This window comes from Ranitomeya variabilis, chromosome 1 (genome assembly GCF_051348905.1).
Source record: "Ranitomeya variabilis isolate aRanVar5 chromosome 1, aRanVar5.hap1, whole genome shotgun sequence".
In the NCBI taxonomy this organism is placed as follows: Eukaryota; Metazoa; Chordata; class Amphibia; order Anura; family Dendrobatidae; genus Ranitomeya; species Ranitomeya variabilis.
The window spans coordinates 70,066,298-70,088,077 of NC_135232.1; the positions used below are offsets into that span (position 1 = coordinate 70,066,298).

Below are 21,780 nucleotides of genomic sequence, written 5' to 3' on the forward strand. Positions count from 1 at the left end.
GGGTGCACTCATCCCGGGACCTAGGAGCTTCCAGGGGAGCTGACATGGTGGAGGGAACGCAGGACGGGCAGAAAGGGGAAGGCTGACCTGAGGCCCACTTTTTCTTGCAGAGAGCGCAGGCGTAATGGATGGCCGTAGTGGCAAAGGCCGGAGTGGGGTCGGACATAGGTGGATATTACCTTGTCCAGAAGAGGAGAAATACTGCCGGGAGTAGTAGAGCCCGAGAGAGCAGTAGCGCTGAGCCTGCTGAAGGACAGCGACAGCGGTAGCCGCAGGGGGGATGTATAAGGAACGCCCCCAAGCGCTGAACTCCCGGCCGCAATAATGCCGGCCGCCACAAGAAGGCGCGTAAGCGCCGAATGAAGGAGAAGGAAGCCGGGAGAGAGAGAAAAAAATGGCAGGTTTGAATAAAATGGAGTGAAATGCCAACGTGACCCGCGGTGTTGCGTATCCCGGTCCCCGAAACTGTAGCCCCCTTCCTTATACCCTTGAAAAGGGTATAACACATCCAGCCGGGTAAGATCAGGGAGATTGCTTGCCGGACGGGGGGGGGAGGGGGGTACTGTTGCTTGAAGGCTCCCTACCCGGAGATGAGGAACGCATCAGGATCCCTGGAAGAGTAGAGGGTCCTGCAAGAAGTCCTCCTTCCTGCGCCGCGAGCCCCGGAAGTGACCGCCGTCTTCCTCTCAGCCCTCTCCGAGGAGAGGGATGAGGAGGGGAAACGGGCAGGACTGGCCACCGAGAAGAAAGTCACCCTGAACACCCGAAAGGGTGGCAGAGGACAAAGTCCTGCCCAGCGGGTCCGAGAGGGTGCGATGTGGGTGATACCACACTGCTCTCTCGGTCACTCAAAGTGGGGAAGACAGGGTGAGAAGAACTGCATCCTGTTACCCTGAAGAAAGAGTCTGAAAAAGAAAGGGAAAAGGTTAATACACACAACAAATCCCTGTAAAAGAAAATGCGGATCTGGTGTTAGATCCAGGTCCGCCTCCTACAGACACTAAGCAAAAACTGAGTTGCCTGGTGCCTGTCGGAGGGTGTATACTGCTGGGGAGGAGCTACTTCTTTATTTGCATAGTGTCAGCCTCCTAGTGACAGCAGCATACACCCATGGTTACCTGTGTCCCCCAATGAGGCGAGAAAGAAATAGAAGTACTGCTGTATACAGACCAAAAAAATAGGTTAAAAAAAAAATTAAAAACAAGCCTGGTACTACCCCTAAAAAAAGAGATATTGCTGTATCTATAAAAGTTTAATCTAGCAACATATCAAATTAATTAACCCATATGGTAACTGATGTAAAGAGAAAAAAAATAAACCGAAACGTTACAATTCCTGTTTTTCAGTTGTTGCACCTTCCTTAAAAAAAATTATTAAAAAGCGATCATAATGTAGTATGTGCCACATAATGGTGCGAGTGATTAAGTTAGCTCACCACTGAAAGAAAAAAAACGAGCCCTAACAGCTCCATCTTGAGAAAAATAAAAAAAAAGTTATGAGTTGTGGAAAATGATGAACCCTCATACGGCTCTGTCATGTGTGGAAAGGAATGAGAGATGCAAATTAGGAAAGTAAAGTTATAAAAATAACTTTTATCTCTGATATCAGTAATAAATATTCCCAGGAATCATATACGATACCTATTGATATAAATGTTTTTTTTTATTTTTTTTTCCAGGCCAGTAACGATAAGGAGGAAATGAGCATGAAAGAGTGGATTCTCCGGTATGCAGAGCAGAGCAGTGACGAGGAGGAAGAGCTGGATCTTAAGAAAGACCCCGAGATCGAGACGTTTGACCCTGTAGGTGACCACATACCCAGCATGGTGCAGGCACATGTGCACTCAGTGTGTTAAATTTGCAGTAATAGACTTTATTTATCGTGTATGTATAACAGTGTCGTCCATCACACATGGGATCCATAATGGATACACTTTCGAGCCGAGACGTATCACGATGTGTTCATCATCATTATAGGATATTCTCACACGTAGCTTTCTTTTTCCTTCTGTATGAAAAACCACAGCAGATTTAGTAAGAGAACTGATTTAATAAATTGTTTTTTGGCAGATTGAGAAAGATGGCTGATTTAAATATATATTTTTTTTATATAACTACTTTTGACGTTTTATTTAGTACCCCCCAGGGAACTCAAACCTGCGATTGTCGATGGCTTGCAATACATTAGTATTGCAGTATATATTGAAATTAAAAAGAATGTCACCTTTCATAACACTTTGTGCTCAAACCAGCGGTAATTATAGCAAAACAAACTCTTTTCTCTCGCCCAGCCCAGCACCGCCTTTCCACCACTGCCCTGATTTCTGTTGTTTTTCTGCAGAACTGACAGCGCTGCAGACAATTGCTGAGCTCAGTAGCTTTGCCCATGTAGATGGCACAAGCGGTTGAGGTGACTGATTGGCTATAGCGCTGTTGACATGATGTCAGCACTGCAGACAATCAACAGAGACTTATGTAGCGGCGGAAAGTCTGTGCTGGACCGGGGAGGGTAATTAATTCTCACTTTGTTTTGCTATAACATAAAGTGTTGTAAAAGGTGACAACTCCTTTAACAACCTCCTATGAAGCCCAGCCACTGGCTGGGTTTCATAGGAGCACAAATATTGAGTCAAATGGGCCCATCAGAAGGCTTACGGCTGCCAGGGTTAAATGTTACAACTCTATGATTGACAGCAGAATTTACATAGTTAAAGAGGCGCAATTGGAGAGGGCTGCAGTTACTGCAGATGTTGTCTGTATAACACAGCCAGCACCAGCACTGCATGGAGCTGACAGTGTTCTGTAGCGCCGCTGATGATTCTGCATTTTATTATTATTATTATTATACATTTTTATAGCGCCATTTATTCCATGGCGCTTTACATGTTTACATGTTACATTTCGTGTTTTATGTAGAATGAACGTTATCTTGAGCTGACAGCGAAGTTGTTGGATGCCAAAGCACAAGCTGCTGGCACAAAGCAAGCAAAGGACAAGGTCGGCCAGAAGGAAGCGCAGAACAAAATCCGGGAATGTCAGCAAGGTACAACCTCTAGCATCATCTTGTAAGAAAAGCTGTGATAAGCACAGGATTTTTTTGTCTGTTTTTTGCAGGTACTGGTGAAACAAAAGTATTGTGTGGGCCAAGTGCCTACTGAGTTTATGGCCACTTTTACCATGCGAGCGTATGTGCCCAAAACACCCAGTGACAGTTACCACAGTGTGGATGGATGTCTTGGCTTCTGTCCACCAGAGAAACCCAATGCAAAAAAGGTGTAGGAGTAGCTGGAGCTAACCCCCTCAGAAGAGAGATGGGAGAAACAAAAAGGGCCGCAATCTGACCGTTGTAGTGGGTAGGGTGGAAAAGCAGGACTGCTCACCTTTATCAGTGGTGCTAACGATGGCCACAACGCTAGTGTACGATTATATGAAGTATAAGGGTCTGCTGCAAGCCGGTGCTGTTCTCCTATGGTGCCCTTCAAGGTAGACCCTAGAATAGGTAAAGAGTGGACCATGGAGGCAGGAAACCCCTTTGGAGACTGCATGTATAGGTATACTCCATGTTTGTCATCGGTACCGGAGAAAATTTGGAATTATTGGAATAACAAAAGACTACGTGTTTCTCTTCATGCCTTGAAAAAAAAGCTCTGGTTCAGTGCTGAGACGTGTAGCTTTATGTTCTGAGAAATCCAGTTTGCATTTATCACATCCCGGGTAATACATTACTTCCAGTACCGATGACAAGCATGGAGCATGCCTCCAGTGCCTGAAGGGGTTTTCTGCTTCCACGGTGGATGGTTTTTTGCGGGACCCTCTCAATAGGAAAGTCAGTCTGCTGTTCTTTCCTGTACAGTTAGAAATCGATATACAGACCTGCCTGATGGAAGCCAAAAGAACTCACCGTTGGCTCCTGTCTCTTTAAAACCTGCATAGGAGCAGTATGAGGAGGAGCAGTATGAGGAGGAGCAGTATGCCTGTCACTTTTGCTTCTTTGTTTTGTAATTCTCTTTTGTACAGAAATGAAGATGTTGGAGCAGCACCCAGTGTTTAATTCGGCAGTGAAACTTCCCGAGGAGAAGAATGAATGTAAAAAAGCACCAGCAGCTGCTCGGGATGACGCGGCATTAGACTTCAGTCTGTTTGACAACGCCAGTGAGGTCCAAGAGGTGAAAGGTATCAGTAAGCTGAAAACGTGCACTTGTCCTGTTTGGGTGCACATAATGTAACAAAAATTACAAAATAAAAAATGATGTTTATAGAATTATAAATGTAAGTGCCGCCCAGAACATCGAATCGGATTTCAATATAAATGACGTGATCTAATTGGTCCCTTTTTCTGGGCTGTTAATGTTTCGTAATTTCATGATGAGAAAGTCCATCATAGCCTCCATTTATTACAGCAGCTTCATTCTAAGCTCGTGTCACTCATCTCAAGACAAGAAGTAAAAAGGGGCACATCGGTGTGACCTCAATGACACGTGATGTACCTCACTGGCTTATAATAGGGTTTGTCATAGTTTGATAGACTGATGGTGCTCAATTCTAGCCATGAAATTCAACAGCAGTGAGAACTTAGCCATAAATGTAACCTGCCAGAAAGTGTTAACCTTGCAGCCCTTTAATATAATTAGTGTAGCCCTTTAAATCATTAGCCAGTCGATCCCTTTATGACCCCAAAGCACTGCTCCAGTAGCGAAAAATGTAATATAGAAGTGCATTGGAGGGTAAAGATGCACTTACAGCTCGTCAGCCCCGTGCTGTAATCTCTGCCTAGCAGCCTCTCCTGTCTGGTGTAGGCTACATTCACATTTGCGTTGTTGGGCACAGCGTCACCGACGCAACGCAAAACGGATACACAACGCAGCGTTTTTTTGACGCATGCGTTCAACGTTTACATGAATTTTGGCCGCAGAAAAACTGCATCATGTAGCGTCGGCTGCGCCCGGACTGTTGCGCCCAAATGACGCATGCGTCAGCCAACGCTAGACAATGCATACCGGCGCATGCCCATGCGCCCCCCATGTTAAAGATAGGGACGCATGCGTCGGTATCCGTCGGCGACGCTGCGCCCAACAACGCAAATGTGAACGTAGCCTAACAGAGACTTTGTGCTAATATACGACCACTGACCTGTCAGTTTACCAGGGGGGATGGTGCTGTTAGGGGGGACGGTGCTGTTAGGTATAAAATACAGCTTGAAGCTGAGAATCTGTAAGTTCATCTTTATACCACACTGCACCTCCAGACACAGCTTCAGAATGGGATTTCTCTCTGCTGGAGAAGCATTTTGGGGTCATAAAGGGATCGAAAGGCTTATCTTTAAAAGTGCTAAACAGTCATATAGATGTTTAGGGGAGGAGTTCAAAGTTTCTAACAGGTTCCCTTTAAATTATTTATTTGGCCCATTCTTAAATATTACATGTACTTAGGATTTTTTTCTTCTTTCTCTCTAATCCATGAATTTTTTGTTTTCACCTGATGATTATTTTAAATTCAGCTAAAACCAAACCGCCTCTCGACATCCGGAACTTTGACTACACGTCTCGCAGCTGGACGGGTAAATCTCCAAAGCAGTTCTTGATCGATTGGTGTAGGAAACATTATCCTAAAAGTCCAAACCCCTCATTTGAGAAGGTTCCTGTGGGCCGATACTGGAGAAGTAGGTAAGCGTCATTGCATTGTGTTGTGTTCACCATATTTATCTTGTCCAAGTGGTCTTGCTTGGTGAAGACCCGTACAGCACCAAGAAAGAGTCAATGATGGTTGTCAGTCAGCTTCGTTATCCCATAAATATCACTCCTGTCTCGTTAGGGCCGAGTACGGGATGCGTAGCTGGCCGACTTGCCATTCATGATGCTGGGAAAGAATTAATATTAACATTGTAATTTTGTCTCTGTCCTTTTAGAGTGAAAATTATAAAATCGAATGAAGACCGCCTGTCTGTGTGCCCCACAATTGTCACTGAGGACAACATGCAAGCTCAGCACCTTGCTGCAACGTTAGCTCTGTATCAGCTGACTAAAGGCCAGGTATGAGATGTTCCTCCATGACAAAAGTATTCTGTTGTGGCATTTTTATGTGACCACCTTCTCTAAATGCTAATGATAATGCTCTTCACTCGCTGCCCGATTCTTTCCCTCCTTGTCATGGAAATAGTTATGGAAACGAGAGGTACTTTTAATGTCTGTTTTGCTGGAGGCTTCGCTGCAAAATGTTGCACAATATTTGACAATTTTGGTGCAACTTTACGTATAACACTTCTGTCTAGAGATGATTCTCCACTTTTATGCCACTTTTGTATGAATTGTGATTTTTTTAAAGCATCACAAGTCATGAAGTGTTACTGCCATCTTTAGAAGTTGTCACCTATCCACAACATGCTGAGGTCTGACCTGTGGGACCCTCCACCTGAGAAGAGGTCTACAGAGCCCAATAAGAATAGTGCGGTGGCCAAACATAGGCGCCACCACACCGTTCATTCTCTGTGGGACTGCCTGAGATTGCAGAGCACTAAGCTTTTTCCAGGCATGAATGGAGCAGTGGTGCAGATGTCTGGCCACTGTTCCATTCAGACTGGGCTCTGTAGAGCTCTGTTCTCAGGATCGATTACTGGGGAGACCCAGTGGTCAAACACCAACATTTTATGAATGGGTGATGACTTTTAAAGATGGGTATGAGGCTTCAAACATTTCTCGGGCTCTTCAATTGGGGACACAGGAAACCATGAATGTAAATTCATGCCACCAGGAGTCTGACACTAAGAATTACATCTTTGAGCACGACCTTTCACTACATTTTTCATGTTGAACTGGACACAGGATGTAGTAGTGGCTGCGGAGTGAAATAAAACGATTATTTTCAGTAAGTATAAATGGTTGTTGTCTAGACAGATTTGTCTGGGGTGTGTGTGCTTCTTCCCTTTTGTATGATCTTGACCAAGCAAGCCACAAAACTCAAAGGACAGAAGAACACGCCCTCAATGTAGCTTACAACTGATTTCTCAGTAGGTGAGATTTCAGACAGCCCTGGTCTCCTGGTCTAACTGCCTGCATGATTTGAAAAGTGCTGGGAGTACAGCACAGATGAATAACACCTTTCAGATAAGAACCAAGCAGTTAGTGTGTGTGGGGGGGGGGGAGGGACTGCACAGCTGAGTATAACATTGTCACATTACAAACCCTTCCATCAGCTATCCACCTCTCATAGCACTGTCCCCTCTTCCTGTTTGGAGATGAGAGCTCAAAGGTGTCAGTAATCGCACTAATGTCTGCAATTTGTAATCCCTGTACAGTCTGAACAGAGCAGGGTGTCATTATTTCTCACACAGAAGCAGCATCAACTCACACTTATGGGTCATACCCAACCTTTCTTACCTTGAGAGCCACATTCAGCTCTGAGAAAGGGTTGTGAGCCACAACTTGAATACCCCAGAATAGTGACATCCAGCTCCTTCCTCCACCAGAGTAGCGACACCCAGATTCCCCATTATCGGTATGATAACAGCCAAAAGTTCCCCACAGAAATCATACCAAGGCAGAATACTTACGTCTAGGGGTTCACACCTTACCTTTATTCGGTATTCTTGCATCAGGCACTCCTACAACACTATCGCATTCATCTTCAAGCCCTCCCTTTATCTGGCAGTATCATCCTATGTCCAGCTTAGCACTTAATTTATCTCTTTATCCCCAAAGCCAGTATATGCGCATCCAGATCTACTCTTCATAGCGGTTTGCTAGACGTGGTGGTAATATACCAAATTGCCAAACAGCTGCGAGCCGGGCCACATGTGGCTCCAAAGACACAGGTTTTGGATCCTTGCTCTAACCTATTGTGGGGGTGCGTTCTTCTCTCCTCTAAGTGTTGCTGCCTGTTTATGATTGGTCAGAGTAATACAGAGGGAAGAAGCACACGCCCACAGTGAAAGCTCTCTGTTAACACCCACCTAGACAGAATGAAAATTAACTCATTAGGTGTCAAATACTCTGCTGATTTCTCCTGAAATGTTTTTTTTTCACTATGCCGTCTCTGTTAAATCATGTGCTCAGTTCAACATGTAAAATGTGGTGAAAGATATGCTTTAAGACATGATCTTTTTTTTTTTTTTTCAAATGTCACAATGATAAAATGACTTGCGTATTTCTTTTACAGACATTCTATCATTCTAAGTTAGAACATCTTTCAGTGAATGATCACTTGGCCACGACCTCTTTTTAATTTTTGAAACATTACATTTTCTCCCCTTTAGTCTGTCCATCAGTTGCTGCCCCCGACATACAGAGACATTTGGCTGGAATGGAGCGATGCCGAGAAATGTAAGGAAGAGAAGGACAAACTTGAAGTCAACAAGCCTCGGGACATGTTCATTGCCAAATTATTAAATAAGCTGAAGCTGAGACAGCAACAGCTAAAACCAGCGAAGATTAGCAAAGTATCTGATGACCCGGAAGACTCCTGGGAAAACTTGGCTGGAGCAGACGATCTGGTGCAGAACACGTTAAATCTAGTCGAAAAAGACAATTTAGAGCCTGTGAGGAACCTTTTCTCCAAGTGCCGTGATTCAGCGAGGTATAAAAGGCTGCTGAGCGACCGGCGGCAGCTGCCCGTCTTTGCCCACAGGGACTATATTTTAGAAATGCTTAGCAGGCACCGGGTTATCGTTGTAGCTGGTGAGACCGGCAGTGGTAAAAGTACCCAGGTGCCCCACTTCTTACTGGAAGACATGCTCCTCAACAAGTGGGCCTCAGGGAAGTGTAATATTGTCTGCACTCAGCCTCGCAGGATATCCGCCATGAGTCTGGCCACCCGGGTGTGTGAAGAGCTGGGGTGCGAGTCTGGACCTGGTGGGAAGGTAAGTGGAGGGCAGATGATTTAGACCCTTTTCTCTTTTTTATCGAAGAGGTATCGATTATTCATATTTCATCAGCATCAGAAGCGTATCCCCTTAAAGGGGTTTTCCAGTTTTCGAAAAAACCCTCCCCCCGGCTGCAGTTTATTTAAAAAAAAAAAAAACAAACAAACAAGCTGTTCAATACTCCCCCTCCCCGGGTCTGTCTCAGACTCTTCTGGACCGGTGTCAATATTGATGACAGAGCTGCAGCCAATCATTGAGCTCTGTGGCTCTTAGCAGCTCGTGCTGTCAACTTAGGAGCTCAGTGATTGGCCGCAGCATTGTCCATGTGACGTTAGCAGTGCATACAGTTACTTACACTGGGAGCAGCAGCCGAGACTCCGCACTGGACCTGTGGAGGGTGAGTATGGTAAAGGTGTTGTTCATTGTTTTGTTTATTTTTTCCAAAACAAACTGCAATCTGGGGATAGAGGTTTTCCAAGCCCCCTTAACCCCTTAGTGGCCAATTTTGACCTTAACGACCAGGCCAATTTTTACAATTCTGACCACTGTCTTTTTATGAGGGTATAGCTCTGGTAGCTCTGGAACGCTTCAATGGATTCCAGTGAATCTGAGATTTTTTTTGCAACATATTGTACTTCATGTTAGTGGTAAAAATTCTTCGATATGACTTGTGTTTATGGAAATTTGGAAACATTTTTAAAAATGTTGCAGTTCTCAAACTTTTAATTTTTGTGCCCTTAAATCAGAGAGTCATATCGCACAAAATAGTTAATAAATAACATTTGCCACATGTCTACTTTACATCAGCACAATTTTGGAAACATAATTTTTTTTGTTAGGAAGTTATAAGGGTTAAAACTTGTCCAGCAATTTCTCATTATTCTAAAAAAATTTACAAAACCATTTTTTTTGGGACCACCTCACATTTCAAGTGACTTTGGGGGGGGGGGTCAATATGACAAAATATATCCAAAAGTGACACCATTCTAAAAACTGCACCCCTCAAGGTGCTCAAAACTACATTCAAGAAGTTTATTAACCCTTCAGGTGCTTCACGAGAACTAAAACGGTGTAGAAGGAAAAAAATTAACATTTAACTTTTTTCACACAAAAAATTACTTCACACCCAAACTTTTTTATTTTCACAAGAGTATCAGGAGAAAACGGACCCCAAAATTTGTAGTGCAATTTCTTCTGAGTACGCCAATACTGTGTATGTGGGGGAAAGCCACTGTTTGGGCGCATGGCAGGGCTCAGAAGGGAGGGAGCACCGTTTGACTTTTTGAACGCAAAATTGGCTGGAATCAATGGTGGCGCCATGTCTCATTTGGAGATCCCCTGATGTACCTAAAGAGTGGAACCCCCAATTCTAACTGCAACCCTTAGGCAAATGTGTAGGGTGTTCCACTCTGACAGCGGGGAATTTCATTCCTGGAACATTTGTACATCTTAAAATTTGTACCAAAATCAATTTTTTTCTAGAATTCCCTTTGTGGCTACCAGATTCGCCTGGAATCCAGAACGGGGGAACACACCAGACTATTGTACTGTACTACAGGGATCTTACTGCGGAGGCTACAGGAGGACAGCCTGCTGAAGAGCATCACACACGTCATTGTGGACGAGGCAAGTATATCTGCACACATTTACTGTATTATTCTAAGTGCCATCATGGGCAAAACAGCAGCGAAAAATTATGATGTCTGCAAGGGTTTGTCCATCCACTGCTCTTCTATAGACATGCAGACTCAGCCCGGCCAGGTATCTGTCGTCTGCCTGGCACCTCTGACACCATTTATTCCTAAGAGAACTTAAAGGGGTTGTCTGGTCTGAAGATATTCAAGGGAACCTGTCACCAGGTTTGGCCAATATAAGATGCGGCCACTGCCTTTCAGGGCTGATATACAGCATTCTATATTGCTGTAGATAAGCCCCCGGTCTGCCCTGAAAGATAAGAAACATTGGTTTTATTATACTCACCCAGGGGCTGTCCTGTTCGGCCCGGTCTGATGGGCTTCGCATGTCCGGGTCCTGCGCCTCCCATCTTCTTGCAACGCCGCCCTCCTGTTGGTTCATGGCTCCCTGGCATCATGCATCTGCGCTGTTGAGGGCAGAGTAAAGTACTGCAGTGTGCAAGCGCTGGGCCTCCCTGACCTTTTTCGGCACCTTGGTTTTTTTTTCTTGTAGCAGCTGCCCGGTGATTGATCGGTCTCATGGTTACGTGTGGATAACCGTCCATGATTTGTCTGTCGTAGGTTCATGAAAGGACGGTGCAGTCGGACTTCCTGCTCATCATCCTCCGAGAGATCCTGCACAAGCGGTCGGACCTGCACCTCATACTCATGAGCGCCACCGTGGACAGCGATAAGTTCTCCAGCTACTTCTCCCACTGCCCCATCATAAGGATTTCCGGAAGGACGTACCCAGTGGAGGCATGTGCAGAGCGGCTAATGCTTGTATATGGGGGTGACACGTATATTCATCATTACTGCACCTACAACTCTGGGCCTTCAGTCACTTGTTGGCTGAGGTTCAGATTCTATTCCTTTTTCTTGGCTTTCTTGTGGTGCTGGATACAAGCTTGACTCTAAAGCAGGAAGTATTAAAGGAACGACATATAATATGTATAGGTGGCAGCAAAAGTGTTATTAAAGGGGCTTTCCTGCCTTTATGATATTATTAACGATCTATCGTTAGAATAAGTCTTCATTATCAGATTGGTGGGATCCAGCTCTCGGCACCCCGCTGATCAGCTCCTGCTGAAAAATAAAAAAGAAGGAGCTGATCTGCAGTTCCTGGCATCGACCACTACACGGAGAGTGGCGCTATGCGCTTATGTGTATTCTGTGAAACTGATTTACTCAATTGATTACAATACCGGTGTGTCGACCGGATATCAGTATATAAGCACGAAACATGACATGTACCAGGTATCATGATTAAGGGTGCTTTGTCACCAGAAACGCGTTGATCTTGGTTTTTAATGTGCTGATGTTTTATCCTTACACGCTATTTTTGAAGTGAAATAAAGTTATGGATTTTTCACTGCATCGTTGAGCTGGATTTTCTCCTTTCCTGCTATGCTGTTCTGCATTGTACACTGTGTGCAGAGCTAATAACAGCTGATTGGTGGGGGTGCTGGACCTCCATGATCAGATATTGATAACCTCAAGGACAGGTCATAAGTATCATAGTAGTGGAAAAAAAATAAACCCATACTGATCCTCGGCCGGCGTGTCACACTGCAAATCCGAAGGTCAGTGTTTCTGCTGTAGATTTTTTTTCCAGCATGCCTGCACAATCTAATTTGCTTCTTTTTTTGTGTTAAATGTATTTTTAAAAAATATTTTTGGCATTTTTTTATTTTCCATATTGCAATCTATATAAAATAGAAATCTAATGCCTTTTAGACTAACTTCCTGTTTTTTTAGGATATTCACATGCACATGAGCAGCAATGAACAGACTCTGACTCCGTCTTTTGTATTGGAGCGTCTAATGAGCGTGTGCAAACGTCAATGTGAAGGGGGGTGGGAGCGGCGACCTATTGTGATTGGTGGATCCTGTGTTATCAGCTGTGTATAGAGGTGTTACCAGTCATTGTCATCCCGACTCTGATGATAATGAGCCTGCTGAAAACTCACTAAAAGGACAGAAAGAATTAGTCTAAAAATCCCCAGGGGCCAGTGTGAAAACCGCAAGATTGCTCATTTTGTTTTCTAATAAATGATGAATTATAATGTGAAAAAAAACACTTGCTTTAAAGGGAACCTGTCGCCAGATTTTCCCAATATAAACTGTGGCCGCCACCTTTGCTGCCTCTTTTTACCGCAGTCCAATCATACCGCACCATATGGGGGGATCTATCAGTCATAAGCCTCCTTATATAGCAGAGTTATTGCTTTATGAGTCTTTCTAGTTTCCTCATAATCACAAATGACGTTTGGCTTTTGCAGGTTTTTCACCTGGAGGATGTTGTTGAAGAAACGGGCTTTATCCTGGAACAGGACTCCGAGTATTGTCAGAAATTCTTGGAGGATGAAGAAGAAGTAACCCTTAATGTCACCAGCAAAGGAGGAGTCAGCAAGAAATACCAGGTGCTGAGGAGGAGCCCGGACGTGTTCCTACTGCTGCACGGCCGAACGGGAGCGTTATAAGTGGTCACCAGGATTAGTGACTGGCTCCCTCTGGTGGCCATTCATTTGAATTAAACAACCCCCTAGTGGCCATTGATTTTAAAACCGCTCCCTCTGGTGGCCAACTGTGTTGTATACAATATTATATTATAGAATTCCGCTTACCATTTCTGTCTAAAATCGTTCTCAGGTACTTGTTAAAAGTGGGACACATTACAAAAAAAGCCACACTGGTTAACAGTACAAATGATTTTTTCCTTGTAGGAGTTTATCCCTGTTGAATCAGGTTCTGCGATGGATGTAAACCCCTCTTATCAAAAGTATTCAGCCCGGACGCAGCATGCCATCCTGTACATGAACCCTAACAGAATTAATCTAGATCTGGTCCTGGAGTTGCTGGTGTTCTTGGGTAAGTTAATAAAGTTCCTTTATTAGCTTTCTTGCTTCTGAGAAAGCTTGGGGACTGTCACTACGGGGGCCACCATTACTTTTATTTCTAGACACCAGCATGGCAGATCTGCTACCTATATTGTAAAGTAGAACATAGGTGGGAAGATTAGCAGTCACAATTGAATTTGTAGATTTTGGTTGCATTTAAAGGGGTTTCCCTGCCTGTAATTTTGATAAATGTCCTTTTAGGATAGATCGTCAATTTCACATTGATGAAGGTCTGGTTCCCAGTATCCCCCTTATTACTCTCATGGCCACCGTCTTCTTTACCAGGCACAGACCTGCAGCTCGTAACATCCCAGTTCCATTTAAAGGGACTGTCCAGGCCTTAGATATTGATTGCTTATTTTTCGGACAGGTCAACAATATGAGATGGGTTGGGGTCCAATATGTGGCCCCCCCTTGATCAGCGATCAGCTCCTGCAGCAGCCAAATGTACATAGTATAAGGAGCTGCAGACAGATGATGGATGAAGGTGCCGGGTCACAGACCTTTACTGATCTGATATTATTGACCTATCATAAGGACATCTGTGGCCTGAACATCCCTTTAAGTATTCGGGCTGGGCAGTCAGTGCAAAATGTACGGCGGTGTGCTGATAAACAGTGAAAAGGCTGCACTCAGCTGACCAATGGGGGTGCCAGTAGTAAGACCCCCACCAATCTGACATTGATGACCTTTTCTACACTGTCTAAGGAGGTGTTTACACTGCACGACCTGCAGCCGCTAAATAATCACAAATCGGCGTCATGTTTGCCTATTGGTGGTTGTTTAATAGCCTTTACAGATAGATGATCCGACTGCACTTCCTATGCTCACAGAACCATCCGTAATAGATCATTCTGTGCTCATGGATTGTCATTCTCGGCAGCACATGTTCTTTTTATACATGACAATGTGCTGTCGAGAACCATGATTGTTAAGCAAGCTTAAAGGGAAGGTGCCATCAAAAAAAATTTTTTTACAGCAATTGTAAAAATGTAAAGAATTAATGTTTACATTTTCTTAAAAAATATTATCATTTGTTTATAATTTAGTAAAATATGAAAAATAATTTTAAAAGTTTAGGAATTTCCACTTTTAAACACTAGGGGGAGCAGCTGCTGAAATTTCAGAAAAACCTCGTGTACAACTAGCTCACATTACAGCACTGCAGTAATTATGGGCGGAGTCCGCTGACGTGTGTGATGTCTCCTCTCCTCCCCTTCTGGGTGTCTGCTAAGGGATGAGGATGATATTCAGGAACCCAGTGAGCAGCCATTTTGTTGGTGACTGCAGAGTAAGGCTGCCGTCACACTAGCAGTATTTGGTCACTATTTTACCTCAGTATCTGTAAGCCAAAACCAGGAGTGGAACACTTAGAGAAGTATAATAGAAACATATGCATCACTTCTGCATTTATCACCCACTCCTGGTTTTGGCTTACAAATACTGAGGTAAAATACTGACCAAATACTGCTAGTGTGACGGCAGCCTTAGGCTACTTTCACACTAGCGTTGTTTGCAATACGTCGCAATGCGTGGTTTAGGAGAAAAAACGCATCCTGCAAAGTTGTCTGCAGGATGCGTTTTTTCCCCATAGACTAACATTACCGACGCATTGCGATGTATTGCCACACGTCGCAACCGTCGTGCGACCGCCGCCACAAAAAAAGTTACATGTAACTTTTTTTGTTTGTCGAGTCCCACCATTTTCGACCACGCATGCACGGCCGAAACTCCGCCCCCTCCTACCCAGACCTTACAATGGGGCAGCGGAAGCGTTGTAAGACTGCTTCCGCTGCCCACGTCGGGCATTTCTTTCACAGCATGCGTCGGTACGTCGGGCTCCTCGGATCCTGTCTTGGCGATGTGTGAAAGTGAGACGACAGGCGCAGTCTGGGGTGACGCTGGGGGGAAATGTAGCCATATAGTAACGATAAAAATGAGACCCCTCTCTAAAGCTGCCTCACCAGCCCTGACTGCACCTAACTGGAGGTCATGCTGCCCCCTCTATTACCCCAGACCCGCGTGCAGGTGCTCAGCCAGAACCACCATAGAATGGGTCCGCTTTCTGAAGATAATACGGTCATAGTGTTCTCACATAATACCGCCATATAGATCACACATAATACCGCCATATACATCACACACAATACTATCGAATAGATCACACAATACTGTCATACAGTTCACATAATACCACCATATAGATCACACATACCGCCAGTGTTCTCGCATACCGCCATATAGATCACACAATACCGCCACATACTTCTCACAATGCCGCCATATAGATCTCACATAATACCGCCATATAGATCACACACAATACCACCATATAATTCTCACAATTCTGATCAAGCATAATACCACCATACAGATCACATAATACCGTCATATAGATCTCACATAATGCCATAATACAGCATGACCCCTGCAGCTCCTGTTATCACACGCATAGAGTTGTGTGTGCAATGGGGAAAGACATGCAGGGGGGAAAGGAATGCATAGGAGAGGATTAGATACACTGTTCACCAGACAGTATCACACAGGATAGGATTAGATATACAGCTCAGCAGCCAGTATCATACAGGATAGGATTAGATACACGGCTCTGTAATAGTATCACACAGGATAGGATAAGATACATGGCTCAGCAGAGAGTATCACACAGGAGAGGATTAGATACACAGCTCAGCAGTCAGTATCACAGAGGAGAGGATTATTAGATACACATCTCAGCAGACAGTATCACACAGGAGCAGATTAGATACACAGCTCAGCAGTCAGTATTCCACAGGAGGATTAGATACACAGGTCAGCACAGTATAGGATTAGATACACAGGTCAGCATACAGTATCACACAGTATAGGATTAGATACACGGCTCAGCACAGTATCACACAGGAGAGGATTAGATACACAGCTCAGCAGTCAGTATCACACAGGACAGGATTAGATACACGGCTCAGCAATCAGTATCATACAGGATAGAATTAGATACACGGCTCAACATAGTATCACACAGGATAGGATTAGATACACGGCTCAGCAGACAGTATGACACAGGAGAGGATTAGATACACGGCTCAACATAGTATCACACAGGATAGGATTAGATACACGGCTCAGCATAGTATCACACAGTATAGGATTAGATGCATGGCTCAGCACACAGTATCACACAGGATAGGATTAGATACACGGCTCAGCAGACAGTATCACACAGTATAGGATTAGATATACAGCTCAACATAGTATCACACAGGATAGGATTAGATACACAGGTCAGCATACAGTATCACACAGTATAGGATTAGATACATGGCTCAACACAGTATCACACAGGATAGGATTAGATACACGGCTCAGCATAGTATCACACAGTATAGGATTAGATGCATGGCTCAGCACACAGTATCACACAGTATAGGATTAGATGCACGGCTCAACATAGTATCACACAGGAGAGGATTAGATACACTGCGCAGCAGACAGTATCATACAGGATAGGATTAGATACACGGCTCAGTTAGTATCCCACAGGAGAGGATTAGATGCACAGCTCAGCATAGTATCACACAGTATAGGATTAGATGCATGGCTCAGCACACAGTATCACACAGTATAGGATTAGATGCACGGCTCAACATAGTATCACACAGGAGAGGATTAGATACACTGCGCAGCAGACAGTATCATACAGGATAGGATTAGATACACGGCTCAGTTAGTATCACACAGGAGAGGATTAGATGCACAGCTCAGCATAGTATCACACAGTATAGGATTAGATGCATGGCTCAACACAGTATCACACAGGATTAGATACACGGCGCAGCAGACAGTATCACACAGGATAGGATTAGATACACGGTTCAGCAGACAGTATCACACAGTATAGGATTAGATACATGGCTCAACACACAGTATCACACAGGATAGGATTAGGTACACAGCTCAGCAAAGTATCACACAGTATAGGATTAGATGCATGGCTCAGCATAGTATCACACAGTATAGGATTAGATGCATGGCTCAGCATAGTATCACACAGTATAGGATTAGATGCATGGCTCAGCACACAGAGGATTAGGTACACAGCTCAGTTAGTATCACACAGGAGATGATTAGATGCATGGCTAAGACAGTATCACACAGGAGAGGAGTAGATACACAGCTCAGTAACATACATGGGAGGAGATAACTGCTCAGAGTCAGCACCACAAAGGAGAGGATTAGATTCCCTCTCCCCCTCCCCACTGATACTCACGGCTGCCTGCTGAGTGCTTCTCCCTCCCGTCCATGGTCTCCTCCTCCTCCTATGACTGCAGGGCTCCTGCGATCATCCTGGAAAGCTGGCCTGGAGCCCACAGAGGCAGTGTGAGCTCCAGGAAGATGGCGCTGGTCTCCTGCCTCTGCCGTGCTGTGGACGGCTCAGGGGGCGTGGCCAGACACAGCAGAAAGCAGCTTATAATGGTAGGTATAGAGTCGGCTCCCGACTGCAGATCTCTATGCCCTGGGCTGCCGTAAATGCAGAGTGAAAGTGCCGTGCAGCTACACTTACACTCCTGCAAAGCAAAATGGCGGCGCCCAGTGGCTGAAAAAAAAATTAATAATAAAAAAAATGTTAAAGTTAAAAAATGTAAATTTGTATTAAAAATAATTGTTTATATAAACAATCATTTTTAATACAAAAAATAAAATGCGGCACCTTTCCTTTAAAAATATTTTCTCCCAACTAACCAGCGTTTTACTTTTTTATCAGCTGTGAGCCTGTTTACACTGCTTGATTTTTTTGTGTACCGGTAAAACATGACAGGACATTGATGTTCCCCCTTTTGCTGCTCAGTCTTTTTAGGACTTTTATTCCAATGTCATTGCTCTGTTACTCAATTTTCTGCTTTATTCTTCCACCAGACAGAAGTCCACAGTACAGAAATGTAGAGGGAGCCGTGCTGATCTTCTTACCCGGCCTGGCTGATATTCAGCAACTTTATGACCTTCTATCTTCTGACAAGAGGTTTAATGACAGGAGGAGGTAATGGACTATAGAAAACTGCGTTGTAGAGATACGCACCACCCTGCGAGGCAGCTGGGCCAGGGCAGTGCACAACACGTGAACGCCGGCATTCTGGGCGGCTCCTGCTGATATGGTGTGAGGCCTAGTCACTAAACTTCACACTATGTCGCAGGGGTCTAGTAATGGTAAAAATAAAAAAGGGGAGAAGCCAGCGCTGCTTATGGTCAGAATGCAATACATAAAGTGCAAATGCACATATTGATTTCTAACTGTATTTCAAAATGAGACATTTAGCAAACAATTGATCAATTCTTTGAGCCACCCTGCCACGCCAAGGCATTCTCATAATGGGGCAGTCCTACACTACTTTTTTTTATATTCGCTCTGCCATTACGGCCTCCTAAATGTATTAAAAGCAAGACCACATTAAATGCAAACGTACCTGAAGCTTTTCTGAATCACTCCCATGGCGCCAGAAGGGCAAGCACAGATAAAGGTTGACCAGGTCTGGACATAGACATTTCAGGTCCAACCTCCACACTGCCCAGCCAGCACCACAGATAAAGGGTGAGACAGGCTTGGACACAGGTGCACAATAAAACAAAGCCTAGGGCAGGGCAGGGCTGCTGTATGTGTGTACAGCAGCCTATCAATCACAAAAAACACAGAAAGAATGGCGTACATAACCCAGCGCGCACGGCAACAGTGGTGGTCAGCCACAAACCAATATCAAAAAAGGGGAGAAGCCAGCGCTGCTTATGGTCAGAATGCAATACATAGAGTGCACATGCACATATTGATTTCTAACTGTATTTCAAAATGAGACATTCAGCAAACAATTGATCAATTCTTTCTTTTATCTGTGGTGCTGGCTGGGCAGTGTGGAGGTTGGACCTGAAATGTCTAAGTCTGGACCCGGTCAACCTTTATCTGCGCTTGCCCCTCTGGCGCCATGGGAGTGATTCAGAAACGCTTCAGGTACAGCTTGCATTTAATGTGGTCTTGCTTTTAATACATTTAGGAGGCCTTTATAGCACAGCGAATATAAAAAACGTAGAGTAGGACTGCCCCATTATGAGAATGCCGTGGTGGGGTGGCTCAAAGAATTGATCAATTGTTTGCTAAATGTCTCATTTTGAAATACAGTTAGAAATCAATATGTGCATGTGCACCTTATGTATTGCGTTCTGACCATTGGCAGCGCTGGCTTCTCCCCTCTTTTGTCTAGTAATGGTACCAGGCTCTCAGGGCGCTGGCATTCATGTCTGCACTGTCCTGGTCCAGCTGCCAAGGAGTGTTTGAAGTGGGCGCCGGACCAGGGTAGTGCCAATCATTGTGCTCATCTCTACTACATCGTATAACTACATGAAATGATTAGATTTCTAGGCTTCAGTAGTAGTGTTTGAAGTCCTCCCTCTGCATCAGCTTGACATTGCAGAAGGTGTTTGGCAGCAGCCTTTTCCCACCCTCCTATTGTAACCACGTGCATACTGTACCAAGCAGAGCGTGCAAATGCATGGCACTCTACAGTAACTCTCATGAGCACGTAGCCTATTGTGTCACACAGGGCAGTCTGTTTATAGAGGAAACCAGGCTAAACTATTTGCAGACTAGTTGGGTAGTTGTTCAGCCAGATCCACAAACTGTCCTGAATGATCACTAAGGCGCCATTCCAGAACGGCTCTGTATTGGGATTGGCGCTAGAGATTTTTCATAATACACTCTTCTTGAAAGAGAACCTGTTACCAGGTCAAAAGTAGTCAGTTTTTGCTCTTATTTTATTCTTGCTGCTCCCCTCAGTACACCATTTTTTTTTTCCTTTTTGTAAATCCACCATACGAGTCCAGAGATATGAACCTTCTATATTTAGAGCTTATTTTGCTGGATTTTTACCAAGGGGGCAGTGCTCACAAGTTCCTCTGGGGCGTGTCTTATGGCTGCCGTGAGCCACGCCCCCTTGTAAAGACCATACAAAGTAACACTAACTAAAAAGGCCTATATCTCTAGAACAGTATGGCTGATGTAAAAAACTGGAATACTCAGAGGAGCAGCAGGAATAAAGTAAGAGCAAAAACTGGCCACTTTTTTGATTTGGTGACAGGTCCTCCTTAAAGGATGTCACATATGGTACTGTTGATAAGCTGTTTTACACATCCTGTCATGTATCTGAGACTACATTGTTGGGGTCAATTATTGTCTGTTTTTTTTACTTTTAAGGTACAAGTTGATAGCGCTGCACTCCATCCTTTCCAGTCAGGACCAGGCAGAAGCGTTTGTACTTCCTCCAGCAGGAACAAGAAAGGTAAAAATTTCCAGGAAAATCAAAATAGATTTCCCAGATGTTTTATTTTGGTTCTATACACAGTCACTAGTGATGAGCGAACGTGTTCAGATAAGGTGTTATCCATGCTCGTGTGCTTAACCGAGTGTCTTTGGCGTGCTCGAAGAATATGCGCGAGTCCCCGCGCCTGCATGTCTCACATCTGTTTGACAGCCGCAACACATGCAGGGATTACCTGTTTGTTAGGTTATCACTCATCACTAATGGTCATGCGATACAAATGCTGTTCATAGCAGTTTTTCTTATATAATTAAGTTTAATCTTTAATGGCATTTATTCTTTTCATTCCTCTTAATTACAGGTTGTGCTGGCAACAAACATTGCTGAAACTGGCATCACCATCCCAGATGTGGTATTTGTCGTGGATGCTGGAAGAACTAAGGAAAATAGGTGACACACTTACATCCGTTTTGTTTAACCCCTTTCTGACATCAGCCGATGTTGGACTCCCTCCCTTTGACGTGGGCTCCGGCGGTGAGCCCACATCTTTCCCTGCACATGTCAGCTGTTTTGGAATCGTGCCCGGTGGTCGGCGCTCATAACAAGTGAGTAATTCAGCTACATATAGGCGATCTGGTCATCACTTGTATGTAGGAGAGACGATCAGGTTATGGCAGCTTCTAGTTTCCCACGGAGACTATTGAAACATGCCAAAAGTAAAAAAAAAAATGTCTTAAAAAAAAAAAAAACTTCAAATCATCCCCTTTCCCCCCCATTCAAAATAAAACAATAAAAAAAAAAAAAATCAAACATACACATATTTGGTATTGCCGCATTCAGAATCGCCCGATCGATCAATAAAAAATAGGATGAACCTGATCGCTAAACGGTGTAGGGAGAAAAAAAAAAGTAAAAACGCCAAAATTACATTTTTTTGGCCACCGCGACATTGCGACGTATCTGAACCAAAATGGTATCATTAAAAACATCAGCTCGGCGGACAAAAAATAAGCCCTCACCTGACCCGAGATCATGAAAAATGGAGACGCTACGGGT

At 44.2% G+C, this 21,780-nt stretch overlaps 1 protein-coding gene across 3 annotated transcripts in view; it reads left to right on the top strand.

Annotated features, from left to right (window-relative positions):
* DHX29 (DExH-box helicase 29) overlaps nt 1–21,780 on the top strand; it is an 84,958-nt gene that overhangs the window by 49,499 nt on the left and 13,679 nt on the right. For all 3 annotated transcript variants that reach the window (XM_077284996.1, XM_077285013.1, XM_077285005.1), the window contains exons 7-19: nt 1,679–1,801; nt 2,916–3,042; nt 4,017–4,172; nt 5,497–5,662; nt 5,905–6,028; nt 8,248–8,850; nt 10,336–10,479; nt 11,109–11,285; nt 12,809–12,949; nt 13,253–13,397; nt 18,341–18,461; nt 20,661–20,745; nt 21,086–21,174. In XM_077284996.1, the coding sequence (XP_077141111.1) occupies nt 1,679–1,801; nt 2,916–3,042; nt 4,017–4,172; nt 5,497–5,662; nt 5,905–6,028; nt 8,248–8,850; nt 10,336–10,479; nt 11,109–11,285; nt 12,809–12,949; nt 13,253–13,397; nt 18,341–18,461; nt 20,661–20,745; nt 21,086–21,174 (2,201 nt within the window). The remainder of the gene's footprint in view (nt 1–1,678; nt 1,802–2,915; nt 3,043–4,016; nt 4,173–5,496; nt 5,663–5,904; nt 6,029–8,247; nt 8,851–10,335; nt 10,480–11,108; nt 11,286–12,808; nt 12,950–13,252; nt 13,398–18,340; nt 18,462–20,660; nt 20,746–21,085; nt 21,175–21,780) is intronic.